Raw genomic sequence first — 19,246 nt, forward strand, 5'->3', positions numbered from 1 at the left:
TTCTTGTAGATTTGTCTCGATTATAATAGCAATGAACTAGTCAGTATAAAGACAAAAAATGAAAGGTGAAATCAGGGTCATACCTGTAAAATATCAAATGTATTATTTGCCGGTATGGATGGACATCAATTGCCATAGCCCTTATTATATACTTTCAGATGTAGCTTAAAGTTTGTAAAAGGCATTTACATTTTTTGTATTTAAAGAATAGTAGATAAATTGATTTTTACCCTCTGGGTTTTGCATAAGTGTTTGCGTCATCAGATCAAATAACAATTTTCCAAAGTACACATCTATTCCATCAGTACTCTGTCTATCTCTAGGAATTTCGTTGCCGATTAAATTTTCAACCAGGGTTGTTTTTCCGGCTTCATAAGCTCCTACTACTAAAATTCGGCTATCAAACGATGGTACTAAATCCGCAGATAAAAGATTTCGAAGATGCCTTTTGTTATCTACAATTGAAAATGCTTCCCAAAATGAGAATACTCATGCCAACCTCATTTAAGATAACAGTATATTTTTTGCATCGGTTGCTGACTCTTTTTAGTTTATCTGCTCTTTTCATCTTTGGGCCTTATAGCTAACCAAAATATATGTATATGTATATGTTTATAACTTTTTTGAAGGCTGGAGTTGACCTTTTATTGCTACTTTCTCCTTTGTAATAAATTGATCGATATTAACTGACTCTTTTTTAAATCATGTGTTATATTTTTTCTATACTTTTTATACACCTTGTTAAAATATCAATAATTAAATATTTTTAATCGTATGTTTCTAAAGACTTTCTAACATTATGATTAATTTTATTAACAATAATTATATATGAACGTCAAAGCTGACATTCAAATAGATAAATTGCAAATATGGCGAAACAGTTTTTAAATCCCATTTAATTATACGTCAGTTCCAAAGAACATGTATTTTAACACTCTTACTCCCACTGTAGAAGTATTTGTTATAAGAAGGTATTCATGTTTTACTCTCTTTATGTATAAATTGGATTTTTGCAGTTTATTAAAGAAATGTTCGATATCAACGTCAATAGAACATTGTAGAATAGTGATAAATTAATGAATTTGTTTTCAAACGGTTAAACTGACGATATCTACCTAAATTTTTTTTCAGTGTGATTGGACAGATTTTCTGGTCTATTTATTTCGCAAATTATTCTCTAAACATGATTCAAATGTTTTGAATCATTATTATCTTTAAATCTTGTGAAGTCTGTTTTATGATTAGTATTTTTATGTTTCATGCGTGTTTCGTTTGTTTAGTGTGTGTCTATCCAGCCTTGCGTGTGTATGTGTATAGAAGATGGGCAAGATACCAGAGGAACACTGGAACTCATACATAGACATCGGTCTGTGTCACTATTTCGAGGTTTGCACATGAGTTGCCGTAGCTTGTCTATATATTCAAGTATAATAGTAATAGAAAAGTAATGCGAACACGCATTTCTTTGCTGCTTTCACAGCCATCCTGTTTGTAACAGTGAAAACGTTAAAATACAGAAACACAACCTCGTATAGGTTTTTAACATATAATCCCTTGTTTTTGATATTTCAACCGCCTTAGATTGTGTTAAAAACTCAATTTGACTAATTAACGGTTTAATAACTACACTTTGTATATGCCATAACTTTCTGTTTGTATGCTAGGTTTGTCGTGTTCTCCAATAATAAATTATATGAGGAAACATTACATTATTATGTTGATTTAAACACTTATGTAACCATTGTCTCTTTAAAATAATGGCTCGGATAAATAATACCCTGTGTATACAGTAAAAAGTATAATTGTCAATAAATTATTAATACTGTAATAACTTGTATCGATTATTTTGTATCCATGTCATATTTTAAGTTTATCGAGTAATAGTTTTACTTGATCCAAAAATGAATTCAGAAATTTGCATGTCGAAAAATAGTGTTGATAACTTTCGATGACATTTCAAATATTGCATAGCGGAGTTTTAAAGAGAAAAATAATTGTTTGGTTGGTAAAATGTAGTGCAGAAATTGCCATCTTAATATTTTGAATTTATTATCTGTATATAGTAATATATATAGTTCAGCATTTGTTGTCGTTTGCTCGTGTTGTTTTCTAATATAAACATGTTGTCCCATTTTTGAAATCCTATTAGTTTTGCATAATATCTATTTAAGACGGAAATGTATATGTCTTTGGAGGAAATGTTTTTAACTGATACCAGTTTTCCTTTTCTATCTTTAAATTTATATTCGGAGCCAATATCAACTTTTGTTTTAATTGATTCCTCTTTATTTAGTTTTCGGTATTGCTTTCATCAATTAAGAATATTCTGAAAACCAATTATCATGGGAGGGTAGTTTATCTTAAATCATATTTTGATTCAATTTTCCTTTATTATCAATTATGTCATTTACAAATAGAAAATTCCAGTTTTTGAAATTGAGACCTTTACATATAATTTGATATTTTCGTTGCCCCATATAAGTGCTGTCTAATTTGTTTAATATATGATAGTTGATCTGACTCTTTTTCAGATTTTGAATTTATCAGTCATATGATTATTCTTAAGTAAAATTTTGAAATTATTTCTTTCAGTTTATTAACCAAACTAATATTGTTGGAGTTCAGATCCCACACATTTGCTGGGCTTTGTTTTCTTTCTTAATTTTTCACATAGATCTATTAAAGCATTTTTTTTATTAGGTATGATTCGTCGTTAAGAATACTGTTGTTTAATTTGAAATATCCTTTTCCTTTGTTCCCTTGACAATGATTGATTTTAAGTGAAATCGCTAAGTGATATGTATATTGAATTGTAGAAGGTCGTAAATCAGTGCTGAGTTATGAGTACACTTGGTCTCATTTCTTGACAAACTAGAAAATAATCAATTCCACTAGCTAATTCATTATTTCTTTCTTCTACAGGTATATATGCGTTTTGTTTGGATTTATTATATATATAATTTTCAGTTTTTTTTTTTATTAGAGTTTTTAGCTCATTTGTCTTATCTTTTTATTTTTGGTTGATCTTTTTTATTCCCTTTTCTATCCTTTAGTTTGCACTTTGTAAATACAGCTGTTTCTCCAACAACGCCTCTTTCGTGGAGATTTAGAATATTCATAGAAAATTAATTTTGTTTACATACTGGTTCCAAGTTCTGATCTGTATTTTGCATCTGACCAGAAAATATAAACAATGTGAATATTGTTCATATTGAAATCTATGGTTACTCTACAGTCGAGGTAGGGATAGTTAAGAAATTTAGTGTAAGTTTAACTCAAAGAAGTTTGGGGCATATAAACGTTGAAAATATGCCAGACAGATCTATATTTTGACCTTTGAAAAAATAATCGTGCATATGAATAGGATAGTTTCCAAACTTCATAGTAAAAGTGGTGCAGTTATAGTCGTAAAGGGAGTTCCTATGGTAAAATGCATTACCAATATTAACAGAAATGCAACCTATATATTATGCGTTTCATTCATATCACCCCTATGATAATTATTCCAACACTATATTTTTCAATGACATGTAAGATTTTTTTAAATAATATATTTCTATCTTTTAATGACATGTGTTCGGGGTATAAAGGTTACAGCTCTTCAACGGTTTCGGTACTTATACATCTTCGGATTTTAAATGTTTGTCTTTGAGCGTTCCTGATGAAGGTAAATCCAGAAAAGCGCTTCGGACGCAAAAAAAAAAAAAATAAACGTGTTATTTTCATTTGTTTACAAAAGTAAATATATTTTTATCAATTTCTGTGTGGATTAAAACAATTATTCCGTCTTGATCGATAGTTATCTATGATATCATGCTTATTTTGTTTGTTTCCCAATTTTATTTTCTATGAACTGACTTTTTTGTACCCCTAATTACAAAATCGATGAGACAATTCCCCCGAAAAATGGTAATCCCAATTATTATGTAATGGTATATAACCTTGTGCTAGAATTTTAATAGAGATCCACACACTTTTACTAATGTTATTGCACGCGAACCAAAATGTCATTGGACGCCGAAGCACACTTCGTTATTGCATGAAAGGGACACAAACACAAGTTATCGTCGTCAGAGGTAACTTATATAATCAATATAATCTAGTTTTTTGAAACCTATATCAGAACCTATATGATATATTAAAAAGATGGATTTTTATAAAGATAATTTCAGAACGACTTTAAATAAGCGGCGACCAGCTGGAAGTCGGATCGGGTTTTGTTTTAAAGTTCACAGTATGATATAAAAGACAAATAAACGTTTATCAACCTACTGATTTTTTTATTTGAAATTATCTTAAATAAAGATTAAATATCGGGAAAAAAGTTAACTCGCACTTTAAAACTCACTTAAGCTTAGTTTAAATACTCATATAAAAAAATATCTTTCTTTCAAGTAAGAGATAATCATATACTAATATAATACGTTTAATAAAGTGATAGCTATAATAACAATGATGTGTAAAATGGAGAAATCAACTTCCAATCCTACTATACACAACAATAACTTCTAAAAGAGATGTGTTTATTCCTTACTAATCCTAACCCAAACATTTCCAATTCTAAATAATTTTTGATCTGCTTTTAAAAACCATCAAATGCAAAATTCACCTATCTTATCTAAATATTTAGCTGATATCTTTACTTTGTAATATTCATAAATGTTATATAAAGCCAACAGAACATTTAAATAAACAACATCTACATCATGTACATGAAAAACTTCATTTTATTGATTAAATGTTTTTTATTTATCATTAACCATGGTAATGGAACAACTTCAAGCTTTAGACTTTTCATTCACATTTCATTTTATTAGATTTGCCTTGACGCTAAGGCGTCATGCTCGTTTATCCAACAATACGGAGTTATTTTTTTGTTGGGTTTTTAAAAATTTTCAAGTTACAATGATTTTTTTTATTTGTAATAAAAAAGAGATGAAAACTATGCATTTGTTTTGCTTTATATCTAGGGTCTCTATGAATCCCGGGATCCCACATTCGCGCATTTATTGATCAAACTTAAGGGAAGGCTACAAGGAAATTTTTCCAACTGGTCTATAAAATTGTGAAACAAATAAACAATCTAACGGAACAGTCAAATTCAAGTATATGCGTATAAGAACTATTACATATGTCTCATTACCTGTATCAAAATATCCGATGGTATTATCATGATAATAATCCAAAAAGTCATATGATTAGTATATGCAAGAGAATGATGATCCCTTTCTTCATGATTAAGTACGAGCGTTAGCGAGTACTTATCATGAAGTAAGGGATTCTCATTCTCTTACAAACTTAGAATATTGTAAAGTGCTCAGGCTCGAATGATCCATTGATTGGTTTCATTCAAGAATTAGTTTCATTGTCAGCATAGGCAACGTAATTAAATATTTATTATTGATGTATGACTTCATTTCTTAGCATTTCATTTAAGATTTAGTTTTAGGGATCGAAGGACTGTTTTTTAATTTGAGGAATGTTAAAAATGCGTTATAGACATTAGGTGACACACGAGTACAAAGGAAAGATAGGTGTTTCCTTATTGTGAGTATGAATGTAAATCATGCAATAATTTAGTGAGGAATTATCCTTTTTCTAATTATAGTTCAAATTTAAAAAAAGATACATTTGAGTTACAACTTATTTCATTTCACAGTCCGGCTTTTTAAATCAAATACTATTTCATTGAGTGAAGGAAATAATCTAATAAAATGCCTTTTAAAATTTTGAATATATTTAAATTCCTTTTATTTTTTTTTTATTTTATTGGAAATATTGGAAATTCTTCCAAACCATTCAGTAATCAGAGTTTTTGGAAGGCTAGTAAATATTTAGGTAATTTTGTATTTTAAAACTTATTTAGTTTTCTTGCTTTGCTTTGAAATTGTGTTTTTGTTTTAGTAATTTAGTTCAATTTTTTAGATTATTTTTTTGTTTTGAAATACAACTTTTAGTCAGGTTCAATCACTGAGATAAGTCCTTTCAATCTGATAAATGTGCTTTGGGGCAGTTGTAACTCATTTATAAAAAAACTCTTTGTTTGGAACTGTAAAAAGACCAAATAATAGGATAATCCCTTACAAAGAACATGATTTACATTCATTCTTCACAATAACGAGACACCAAATCCTACACTTTCATTGGTTGAGAGCCTTTTTCCATATTCGAAGGTGTGTGACTAAAGGGCAATAACTTTTAAAATGTCAACGAACTGGTTTACACTGAATTTGTAAGTCTTACTATCAATAAAGATATACTTGTCATAAATACATATTTATTTATGTTGACTCCACGTAGAAATTGGAATATCTTTGCAGCCCCTTTGTTAACATCAAGATTAAAGTGAATGTTTTAAAAATTTTCAACTGTTTCAGCTGAATATCTCGACCTGAATTAGTTTTCTGTGTAAATCGACAGGTTACTATCTCAAGTCTACTTATTTCGCAAATACTTCTCGGAATTCAAATGAATTTATCATTTTTTTCCTTTAGATCAATTCAATTCTGTATGCTGTTTTGCATGAAACTTTGGTGAACAGTTTATAGCTATTGACGTAAGCTCCCTTTCGATTCTTATAAATTTTATAGATTTTACATTCTATATATTACAAGTAGAGGGATTTCGAGTGTTGTATGCTCTCATTTGATTTGTTCTAAATTAAATATTATACGTTTCCGAGTTATGTGATTTTATTCATAAATAAATTGCTTCGCTGCGTGCAGCTCAATACGACCGCAGATGTCAAACCCTGAACAGTTGGGGCAAAAATGGACACAACATTCGCGCTTGATACAGGTGTGAATATGGATTGTAATTAAATATTTGACACATAATATGATTCTGACACATAATAACTGTAGTCAAAGAACTTAGAATTGGTTTTATGATTTGAATTTATATTCATTTTTTTTTTCATTTTTTACCCCACCCCACCCTTTATTTTGCAAAATAAAACCTAATATTTGAAGAAATATCCTTTTTAATTTCTAAAATTGAAATGAGAGAAAAAAAGCCCCCCCCGCCCCCCTCTTTCCACAATTTTGTTTTTTTATCTACCCCTTTCCCATTCACAACTTTTTATACGACGGCTAAATTTTTGTGGTCGTATATTGGTATCATGTCGCCATCGTTGTTGTCGTTCGACGATGGTTGGTTTCCGGACAATATCTTTCGAATAAGTTGATTGAAATATATGAAATTATAACCACAAAAGGACGGTTGGGATTAATTATTGAGTATTGGTCCTAACCGTAGGGCGTAGGGGCCAAATAAGGGGCCCAAATAAGCATTTCTGAAGTTTCCAGACAATAAATTGTGTTTAAATCTTATAAATTTCTGATTCCAAATTGAGATCTTTTTAACTTTCTTCCTTGAACATACGACAGGCGTATCATGCGCTCATACGCTACTATGTATTGTTTATCCAGTCTGTATGCAAAAAGACATTGGTCTGTATCACTATTTGGAAGCTGGCACCTCAGTTTATTGTAGAGTGTCTGAATAAAAGTTCGTAAAATGCAAGAATATTGACTTACTTCAGAAAAGTTGAAAAGGAAGATAACTTGCGCAGTTAAATTTTGTATTCAGATTGAAAAATATTCATATTATAATAGGTATTTCATTTTAAATATTCAATTACAGATACCAATCTCGTGTTAGTATTATGGAAAAAAATGTTTACTATAAACACGGTTTTTAAATAAAATAAAGAATCACAGTTGCTTATTGCGATCATATGATCTTAAAAATTCATTATACTAATATTTGTTCAGAATTTATCAGAAAAATAATGAGAAAAAGTATTTCTTTGCTGATTACACAGTAATCTGGTTTGTAAAAGTAAAGACGTACAACTACAACTGCACACCTTCGAATGATTTTTTTACATCTAATCCTTTGTTTTTGAAAATTCTATTGTGATAGAAAAATGCAGTTTATTTTATTTCATATTGTTTATCAAATTATTGTTTAACTGTTCTATACATTTGTGAAGTGTAGGATATTTAAAATTTGTCAATTAAATACTCGAATAAACTATTGAACTTATCTGTGCAATAAAACTACAGCTGTCACTGGGGTAAAGCTGATGACCGTAACTGCATTTACAGTCATCCCAAGATGTCGAATAAAAAAATAAGTCAGTATCTGTATTGTCTGTTAAAGTCTTTCTATATCATTTTCGTTACAAATTATAAATTGATACGATGTAAATTAATAAAGATTCACACGGAAATCACTAATTGCTACCGAGAAATGTGCATGAAACAGGAATTTGTATTTAAAAAAATCGCTCAGATGACCGTAAATCACAATCGAGAAGACCGTAACAGAATCAGTAATTCATCACAAGGGTGACCGTAATTGGTTTTAAGATGACCGTAATTTGTAAATGATGACCGTAACTTTTAATGAATGACTGTCAAATAAAAGAAATATCCGTATTTATATAACCAAGATAAATAACTTATTTTGTATCTAGTGATTAATCGTGTTGGTATAAACGTATTTATATGAGCATATGAGAGCATTATGATTATCCCTTAGGTAGAAGAAAATAAGACGTGCTTCAAATACATAGTTCACCATATGTATTTTTTTTACGGCGTAGAGGTCTTAATTTTTAAAAATGATTTTGCAACAAGACATACACATGAACAAGTGAGTAAAACATTCAACAACATTGCGATAAAATGACACCTTACAATTATATTAATAATAAAAACCAAATGCTGTGCACAGCCTCCAACTACAAGCCAAAAGATTTATTTTTTATTTTTGGAATTCCTTTTAATGACATATAATAAATACACCTTTTTAAAAGCGTAAACGAATGTACACCCATTGGTATTATCTCTGATTAGTCTTCCATTTAAAAACAAAAATACGACTAAACTAGTGAAGGTGAGCACCATCAAAATAGATTCTTAAAACAGTCTTGTACGAATAGCGTATCACAAGGGGGAATCTGGTCAATTTGTATATATACAGAAATGTTATTCATATATCAAGACAAATTAAGATTTTAATCTGCTTCCTCTGGAACCATACACATGGGCCCGTTTACTGGATATTCAAATGTTTAATTAATGGGCATTATGTTTTCTGGTCAGTGCAGCCGTTCGTCTGTTCGCTTGTCGGTCTGTCCAGCTTCGGGGTAAAGATTTTGGTCGAGGACATTTTTGATAATGTTGCTCAAAGTCCAATCAACTTGAAACTTAGTACAAACATTCCCTATGATATGATCTTTCTAATTATAATGCCAAATACCAGTTTTATCCCGATTTCACGGTTCACTGAACATAGAAAATGATAGTGTATGAGGCATCTGTGTACTAGGGACATTCATGTTTCTTCAACTTTTCATTGTATCCTGTCAATTTGTATTATATTTAAATAAATATTTTAGTGTGCGAAAACCAAAAAAATGCTTATTTGGGCCTTTTATTGCCCCTAATTCCAAAACTGTTGGGACCAAATCTCCAAAAATCAATCCCAACCTTCCGTTTGTGGTCGTAAACCTTGTGTTTAAATTTCATAGATTTCTATTAATTTATACTAAAGTTATTGTACAAAGACTAAGAAAAATGCTTGTTTTGGACCTTTTTTGGACCCTTATTCCTAAACTGTTGTGACAAAAACTCCCAAAATCAATCCCAACCTTCCTTTTGTGATCATAAACCTGATGTCAAAATTTCATAGATTGCTGTTTACTAATAATAAAGTTATTGTGCGAAAACCAAGAAAAATGCATATTTGGGCCCTTTTGGCCCCTAATTCCTTAACTGTTGGGACCAAAACTCCCAAAATCAATCCAAACCTTTCTTTCATTGTCATAAACCTTGTGTTAAAATTTCATAGATTTCTATTCACTTATACTAAAGTTATAGTGCGAAAACAAAATGTCTTCGGACGACGACGACGACGCCAACGTCGTAACAATATACGACCAAAAAAAATTTGCGGTCGTATTAAAAAAGCAAAACGTAACAATATGCCTTTTTATAACATTTTAAGTTTTGAATAAAGTGTGTACGTATACAGTTGACATTCTTTAACATATAAGTGATATAATCTATTAAAAGAAAAGCGTTGTGTCAGTTCATGACACAAAATCACATGAATCACTACATGCACAGCAAAGTGATGTCCTACTAAAAAATCTCCAACCTCACCTTTAAGTTTTAGACGGCCCCTCGCGCCGGGTTGAACTGAATTCTATGCAAAAAAAAAATGGGATAAACAAAGTACTTTTTTTGACTTAGGAAGTATGAGTTTTGGGGCTTGCATCAAAATAAAAGTGTTTTTTTTCTTCTTTTTTAAATCAAACTTATTTTTGATCCTATAGACCTTAATTTCTACCAACTTGTAAATAGCTGAGTGCTCGAATGAACTTTTATATTTATCAATTTAAAAAACAAAAACGGGACCAAAAATCAAAACTGATAATACCCGGTTAGATTCAGCATATCATTAATATCTATAATTACAGCCTTTAAATTAACCCCATTGAAATTGGTAATTTTTTTTTTAAAGAGATAACCAATGTATACAAAATATAACTTAATAACTTAAGAATTAGTTTTGACCCCTTTGAACCAAACTGTTACTGTCATAATCGTAACACCAATCCAATACTTTATTTTATGGTATAACACCTTGTGGCCTAATTGAATAGCAATAAGTAGACTAATATTCAAGTTATATTTCAGAAACCAGAAAATAGTAGTTTCTTTGCACCTTTAAAGCCCTTAATCATTAAACAATTTTGGACCATGACCCCAATAATAAATACTAACTGTCTTTCTAAAATATGTGGTCGTTACAGACAACGTTCCCCTAATCTGTCCCAGTCAATTGGATAATTACGGTCGCCATGCAATGGCCGTAGCTACACTGTTTTGAATATACTTCTACATATACTCTTATACACAAGTTATTGTCTTAATTGCATTGTTGCTAGCCCCTTTTTGGTCCCCAATTACAAAACAGTAACGAAAATAACCCTCACAATCAATCATTATCCTTCGTTTTTCATATGGAACCTTGTACTAAACTATCAGAGAGATTTATACGCTAATACTGAAGATAGTGTCTGCAAACCAAAGATATTTTCTATGAACAAACACAACTGACTTTATTTTATACCTAATTACAAAATCAATAAAAGCAATCCCAACCAAACATTTGTGTAGTGTAGTGGTATATAACCTTGTGCTAGACAACAGGCACTTAAAACATAATTCATATAATTGTTTAATCTTTTTCCTTCTGACATGAACAACCATAACAATACTCAAAGAAAACAAGGAGAGGGCAAGGAAACGAAAGGTATATTTAAACTCATAAGTGGATAACAAAAGGCTAAAACCGAAAAACGATGAATAGACAGACTACAAAACAAAACTTATAAAACACTCAAGATCGAGCAACACGAGCCCCATCACAGACAGGGATGATATCAGATGATCTGGAAGTGTTATTTAAACCTGTGCAAATTTGACATCTGTCGTGTAACATCTATATATTACGTAGACAATTTACCACATGAGTACGCGTCTTGCAATAGCGGAGAAAAATTCAATTCTAACCTAATCGTACAAATTCGTCAAATGTCATTCAATAATTTTTTTTTATATCGAATGACATTTTTTTTTAAATCTTAGATTCTTTTTTCACGTCAAACAATACACAGTGCAGATATAGGGAGTTTAAATAAGCATTTATGTATAACTTAAGGGGGCTCCTGAGTATAAATCCAATTTTTGTCTAATATAGGATTTCGCTGTATTTTTTTTATAAATCAACTTTATCATATACATGATATACTTGAAGGAAAAATGAAATAAAAAAATGGAATAACCGTTCATTTAAGCTTACAATCTGCCTCCGGAAGAGACATACGTTTTTGTTAATGTCCTTTTTTCTGTTCAAATTATAGGAGAAATAAAAGTAATATCGAAATAAAAAGATAACCTAATTACAGAAATCGCTTAAATTTTACAATTATTTAGTTTATGTACAGCTTATTTGAAAACAATAATAAAAAATATACGTCACCGATGAGTTAAAAAAGATATTTTAAATTTGATGCCAAAAAATGGCATGTTTGCACCAAAGGGAGATAATTTGGAGCTTTTTCAATGATACAAACATTTTTAAAGTCATCTTGAGCCAAACCGAATCATTTATTGTAATGAAAAAATAAAGGTTTAATTTTTTGCTGAAATTTTTGTACCCACGAGCCACCTTAAGCAAGAACACTCCAAACCCTTTTACACTATAACTCAGTAAACAATACAAAAACTAACCTTTAGGAGTACGTTGACGTTGATGATCTAAAAAGAGAAAATGAAAGTTTACTTCATATTTTATATTTCATCATATTCGTTATGTAACATCTAAAATTCCATTTAATAGTTGAACGGGTTATTGAAGTAAGAACATGTCACCTCACAACATTGTCATGGACCAAGGACCATGACAATGTTAACACTACAAATGGCACATATAAAACTAAAACTGAAAGCATAAACTTTGATCCTATATCTTAATTGCAAATATATCAAGTAAACGTTTGACAAAATCTGCATTATGAAGGCAGATATACAATAAAAAAAAGGTTGATAACAACAATTAGTTTTTTTTATCTTCAACTAGACAATTGTTTTTACGGTGTTTCCCTTGAATGCCAACATTTTAAATGTTACCTTTTCCTTGAACGCCAACAAAAATATTTCAATAGACGTTTATATAAGAACAATAGGTGTTTTTTTAACTGTTTTAATTATTTTATAAGTATTTAAATGTTAACAATAATTAGTGAATTTGATAAAATTGCACATTCTATCATTTTTTGATAAGAAAATAGTAGATTTTTGAGTTAAAAAAATTGTTATGAGTTTTAAAGAAATGAAGAAATTAAAACATTTTTATTGGGTTTTTTTTTATTAAAAAGAACTATCTTGGGAATGGACATGTTTAATAACATATGCTACTGCTGGTGGACGTTTCGTCCCCGAGGGTATCGCCAGCCCAGTAGTCAACACTTAAGCGTTTAAATTTTGACATGAATATCAATAATGTGGTCATTTTTATATATTTCCTGTTCACAAAATTTTGAATTTTTTGAAAAACTAAGGATTTTCTTATCCAAGGCATAGATTACCTTAGTCGTATTTGGCACAACTTTGGGGAATTTTGGATCCTCAATGCTCTTCAACCTTGTATTTGTTTGGCTCAATAAATATTTTAACATGAGCGTCACTGATGAGTCTCGTGTAAACGAAACGCGCGTCTGGCACCTTTGATAACTAATAAGACATATTATAAATATTAAAGGAATTCTAGTTAAATACAATTATTTCAAACTGAAAAAAAAGGATAGAGATTTACTCAATTCCATATCATTTTAAATATTTAATTATTTGATATGAACTTTTCAAAGGAACAGTTAACTTTACACTTGTAATAGACTGTTAAATGTGAAAATTGCTTGTAGAAAATATTCAATAACTGTTTTAGATCACATAAGTGAGTGCTTTTTGTCAATCTGCTTATATGTTTGATTATGTTTTCTGTGTGTTCTTTCTACAAACAATTAATATGCTATTCAAAATTAACAAACCTTGCAATCAACTAAACAATATATTATGAATCACTTACAATAATAAGGGTTCAATATCATAACCATGAAAAATATCCTGAACAACTGAACAAAATAAAACAGTGTAGAATAAAATGAGATACGAAGTTTCGAAAAATTCCATCAAGTAATATGGGTGGATATTAGTAATTGCAGCATACACACAACTATAGAAATATTGCAAAAAAACTTCAAAGTCCAAAGAGTCTATTGTTGATTTGTGCAGCCTAGAATTCCTGAAAATAGGCACATGTTAACCTTGTGATGCAACAATTAAAATAAAATTCAAGGTTTTATGTTAAGGGAAGATCATATCGGTTCAAGCAGTAACAGCAAAAAATGTTGTTCAACAACTTGAAAACATGAAATTGATATAGGTACCTGGAATTTATCTATGTTTAATTAGTATGATTGTTTTGACAAGCTTGCACTTTTGTTGTGATAACTACTTGCACCTATTCCTGGAATACCAACACAATTTTACAGGTAAATAGTCGGTAGATCAAAGGATGTTGGCATTAAATGAATAAACCGTTTTTACAGATACAATGCTGATTGGACCGGTTTATTGTTTTGAAAAATGACAACACCTATATTGGAATTATTAGGAAAATGTTAACATGGTTAACGTAAACCAATAAACATTCAACAGAATCACCTTCTTTGGCACATACTATAGAAACATGAAGATGCTGTACATGTATGATGCAATAGAATGTTTAGTATTGCTAAATTGAAATTGTCTCTTTTGTTGTGTATAGTACATAAAAAAATTTCAATGACGTACTAAGACGATGTTTGACAACTAAGCAATAACAACAATTATTCTATCAAACTTGATACTTACAGTCATTTATATGCCTCATTAAATCCTCAAGTCTGTCAAATCTACCTTGACATTTACCACATGTATCTGTTCAATACGAATAAAATATTATCAAACAATCATGGACCATCTAATAACGACTTGTTATATATCCCCAACCAGTTATTCTAGCCTATGACTCAAATAATTGAGAATTAATCTTTGCGTTTATCATGTTGTATGTTTTCAGAAATATCCTTATTTCAATAGACTTTTCACTTCTAAAGGATTAATCTATGAGTGAAGTAGTGAGCGTAACTATTTCAAATATTTATCAATTTAAATTAAAATAATTAGAACCAGATGCTCCGCAGGGCGCAGCTTTATACGACCGCAGAGTTCGAACCCTGAACACTGGGGCAAGTATGGACACAACATTCAAGCTTATACAGCTCTGAATTTGGATTGTGATTAAATAGTTGACACAATACAGGTTTCTGACACATAATGAATATGGTCTTAGAACCTTAACTTAAAAACTTTAAATTTTAAGTTGGACATTACCTATTATGGTCAAATATTCAAAATCAAAATACATGGTTAGATTAGAACCCCAAGAATTCAATTTTTGATGAAATCAAATACAGTTCAATTTTGGACCCTTTAGACCTCAATGGTGACCAATTTTATAACCGGGCCCAAATATCAAACATCTAAATACATCGTTAGATTAAGCATATATCAAAGAACCCCATATATACAATTTTTTGTTGAAATCAAACAAAGTTTAATTTTGGACCCCCTTGAAAACTGGGCCCATAAACAAAAATCTAAGTACATGTTTAGATTCAGCATATCAAAGAACCCCAAGGATTCATTTTTTGTTGAAATCAAACAAAAATTAATTTTGGACCACGATTTGAACCAACTTGAAAACTGGGCTCATATTAAAATTCTAAGTGCATGTTTACATTCAGCATATCAAAGAACCCCAAGATTTCAATTTTTGTTGAAATCAAACAAAGTTTTTATTTTGGACCCTGATTTGGTCCAACTTGGAAACTGGGCCAATATTAAAAAATCTAAGTACGTGTTTAGATTCAGCATATCAAAGAACCCCAAGGATTCAATTTTTGTTAAAATGAAACTTAGTTTAATTTTGGACCGTTTGGACCTTAATGTAGACCAATTTGAAAACTGGACCAAAAATTAAGAATCTACATACACAGTTAGATTCGGCATATAAAAAACCCCAATTATTTAATTTTTGATAAAATCAAACAAAGTTTAATATTGGACCCTTTGGGCCCCTTATTCCTAAACTGTTGGGACAAAAACTCCCAAGATCAATCCCAACCTTCCTTTTATGGTCATAAACCTTGTGTTTAAATTTCATAGATTTCTATTTACTTAAACTAAAGTTCTGGTGCGAAAACCAAGAAAAATGCTTATTTGGGCCCCTTTTTTGCCCCTCATTCCTTAACTTTGGGACCTCAACTCCCAAAATCAATCCCAACCTTCCTTTTGTGGTCATAAATCTTGTGTTTAAATTTCATTGATTTCTATTTACTTATTCTAAAGTTATTGTGTGCGAAAACCAAGAATAATGCTTATTTGGGCTCTTTTTTGGCCCCTAATTCATAAACTGTTCCGACCAAAACTCCAAAAATCAATCTCAACCTTCCTTTTGTGGTCATAAACCTTATGTTTAAATTTCATAGATTTCTATTAATTAATACTAAAGTTAAAGTGCGAAAACCAAGACAATGCTTATTTGGGCCCTTTTTGGCCCCTAATTCCTTAACAGTTGGGACCTCAACTCCCAAAATCTATCCTATCTTTCCTTTTGTGGTCATAAACCTTGTGCTTAAATTTCATAGATTTCTATTTATTAATACTTATACTAATCGTGCGAAAACCAAGAAAATGCTTATTTGGGCCCCTTTTTTGTCCCTTATTCCTTAACTTCCTTTTATGGCCATTAACCTTGTGTTTAAAGTTCACAGATTTCTATTTACTTAAACTAAAGTTATTGTGCGAAAACCAAGACAAATGCCTATTTGGGCCCCTTTTTGGCCCCTAATTCCTTAACTGTTTGGACCTTAACTCGTAAAATCAATCCCAACCTTCCTTTTGTGGTCATAAACCTTTTGTTTAAATTTCATTGATTTATATTAACTTATACTAAAGTTATTGTGCGAAAACCAAGAATAATGCTTATTTGGGCCCTTTTTGGCCCCTAATTCATAAACTGTTTGAACCAAAACTCCCAAAATCAATCCGAACCTTCCTGTTGTGGTCATAAACCTTGTGTCAAAATTTCATAGATTTCTATTTACTTACACTAAAGTTATAGTACAAAAACCAAGTTATAGTACGAAAACCAAGAAAATGCTTATTTGGGCCCTTTTGACCCCTTATTCCTAATTCGTTGGGACCAAAACTCCCAAAATCAATCCCAACCTTCCTTTTGTGGTCATAAACCTTGTGTTTAAATTTCAGTGATTTCTATATACTTATACTAAAGTTATTGTGCGAAAACCAAGAATAATGCTTATTTTGGCCCTTTTTGGCCCCTAATTCATAAACTGTTTGAACCAAAACTCCCAAAATCAATCCGAACCTTCCTGTTGTGGTCATAAACCTTGTGTCAAAATTTCATAGATTTCTATTTATTTACACTAAAGTTATAGTACGAAAACCAAGTTATAGTACGAAAACCAAGTTATAGTACGAAAACCAAGTTATAGTACGAAAACCAAGAAAATGCTTATTTGGGTCCTTTTTGACCCCTAATTCCTAATTCGTTGGGCCCAAAACTCCCAAAATCAATCCCAACCTTCCTTTTGTGGTCATTAACCTTGTCTATAAATGTCATTGATTTCTATTTACTTATACTAAAGTTAGTGTGCGAAAACCAAGAATAATGATTCTTTGGGCCCTTTTTTGGCCCCTAAATCATAAACTGTTGAGACCAAATCTTCTAAAATCAATCCCAACCTTCCTGTTGTGGTCATAAACCTTGTGTCAAAATTTCATAGATTTCTATTTACTTAAACTAAAGTTATAGAGCGAAAACCAATAAAATGCTTATTTGGGCCCTGTTTGGCCCCTAAGTCCTAATTCGTTGGGACCAAAACTCCAAAAATCAATCCCAACCTTCCTTTTGTGGTCATTAACCTTGTGTTAAAATTTCATAGATATCTAATAACTTATACTAAAGTTATTGTGCAAAAACCAAGAAAAATGCTTATTTTGGAACCTGTTTTTGGACCCTAATTCCTAAACTGTTGGGACTTAAACTCCAAAAATCAATCCCAACCTTCCTGTTGTGGTTTTAAGTTAAAATTTTATAGATTTCTGTTCACTTATACTTAAGTTATTGTGCGAAAACCAAGAAAAATGCTTATTTGGACCTTTTTGGCCCCCAATTCCTAAAATTTGGAACCAAAACACCAAAAATCAATCCCAACCTTCCTTTCATGGTGATAAACCTTGTGTTTAAATTTCATAGATTTCTATTCACTTTCACTAAAGTTAGAGTGCGAAAACCAAATGTCTTCGGACGACGGACGACGACGACGACGACGCCAACGTGATACAAATATACGACCAAAATAATTTCAATTTTTGTGGTCGCATAAAAATACATCAGTAATTATCAACATGATAAAAGTGAGTTTTGAACTTACAATGTACATATTATAATTTTTCGGTTGACAATGTTTTTTAATGTTAATTAATCAAGAGAAGAACACAATTGTTTGCTTCTTTTTAATGAAAGTGTTATGGTAAAATAAATATATCTAAGTAAATTGTAAGATGTCAACTTCTTGCGGAAAAATTGCCCTGATATAAAGGAGTAGGTTCAGTAAGACCCCTTTTTGGCCCCAAAATATAGCAGTTTTAAAAATTTGTTAAAATGTAAACTTATAGTTATTTATTGGACAGTAGAATGCTTCTGCTACATGAATATGGGCTGTTTTTTACAATACAATGCACATATATCGGGTACTAGCACCATTAAGTCATGCTAAATTACTGAAATCTTCACAATTTTAGCATTTTTGTTAAATTTAAGACGGTTTTCGTGTAAACCGAAAGTGGCCGCATTCGTGTTCATCCTTAATATTGAAATGTTAGTTGTATTTTATGATAATACATTACATATATAAAGGTTGAGAATGAATACGGAAGCGGCCACTTTCATTTTTGACAAAAAACATCCGAAAAGTGACATTTTCGGCATATTTGATAGTATTTTCATATTTGAGCTTGAATCGGAACGTTTTTAATGTTTTGTTGATTGTTTGTGTCCCTTTTGTTTATATAACTCTTCACGTGTTTTGGTCTTATGCATCCTAGGATTTGTTTGTCTATGAGCGTTCTTGCTGAAAGAAATTCCAAAAAGCTCTTCAAAGGCATGACATTGATAATGTTTTTCTTTTTTAGTGAATTAAAATAATAAATTAAATTCGTTTGTAACAGTGTGTTGTTCAACTTATTTCAAGCAACTTTTATGAACCATGAATATTTTATGGCGACCTATTTAATAATGATTGTGTACGCCATGGAAAACTACGATTATTTAACGTAGAACTGTAGTAATTGCCATAGAATACGGTTTATTTTGAAGCTTAAGATAGTTTGATTACACCAGATGACACCAAATTGCTGTGTGTTAGGATCTGCCTTTAAAACGTATATTCATCTACTTATTACATTGCACTATTGTCCATGCACCGTATTACATACACCATTACACAGTATGTCATGTACATATGTACGTTTAGATG

The 19,246-nt window shown here is 30.6% G+C and overlaps 1 protein-coding gene across 1 annotated transcript in view; it reads right to left on the reverse strand.

Annotated features, from left to right (window-relative positions):
- LOC139495973 (uncharacterized) overlaps window positions 1–19,246 on the reverse strand; it is a 46,810-nt gene that overhangs the window by 9,894 nt on the left and 17,670 nt on the right. Inside the window, exons 4-6 of the mRNA XM_071284400.1 lie at window positions 14,493–14,558; window positions 12,312–12,338; window positions 231–455 (exon numbers count right to left, since the gene is read on the reverse strand). Of these exons, the coding sequence (XP_071140501.1) occupies window positions 231–455; window positions 12,312–12,338; window positions 14,493–14,511 (271 nt within the window). The 5' untranslated portion in view covers window positions 14,512–14,558. The remainder of the gene's footprint in view (window positions 1–230; window positions 456–12,311; window positions 12,339–14,492; window positions 14,559–19,246) is intronic.

The sequence above is a fragment of the Mytilus edulis genome, chromosome 11 (genome assembly GCF_963676685.1).
Source record: "Mytilus edulis chromosome 11, xbMytEdul2.2, whole genome shotgun sequence".
Lineage (NCBI taxonomy): Eukaryota > Metazoa > Mollusca > Bivalvia > Mytilida > Mytilidae > Mytilus > Mytilus edulis.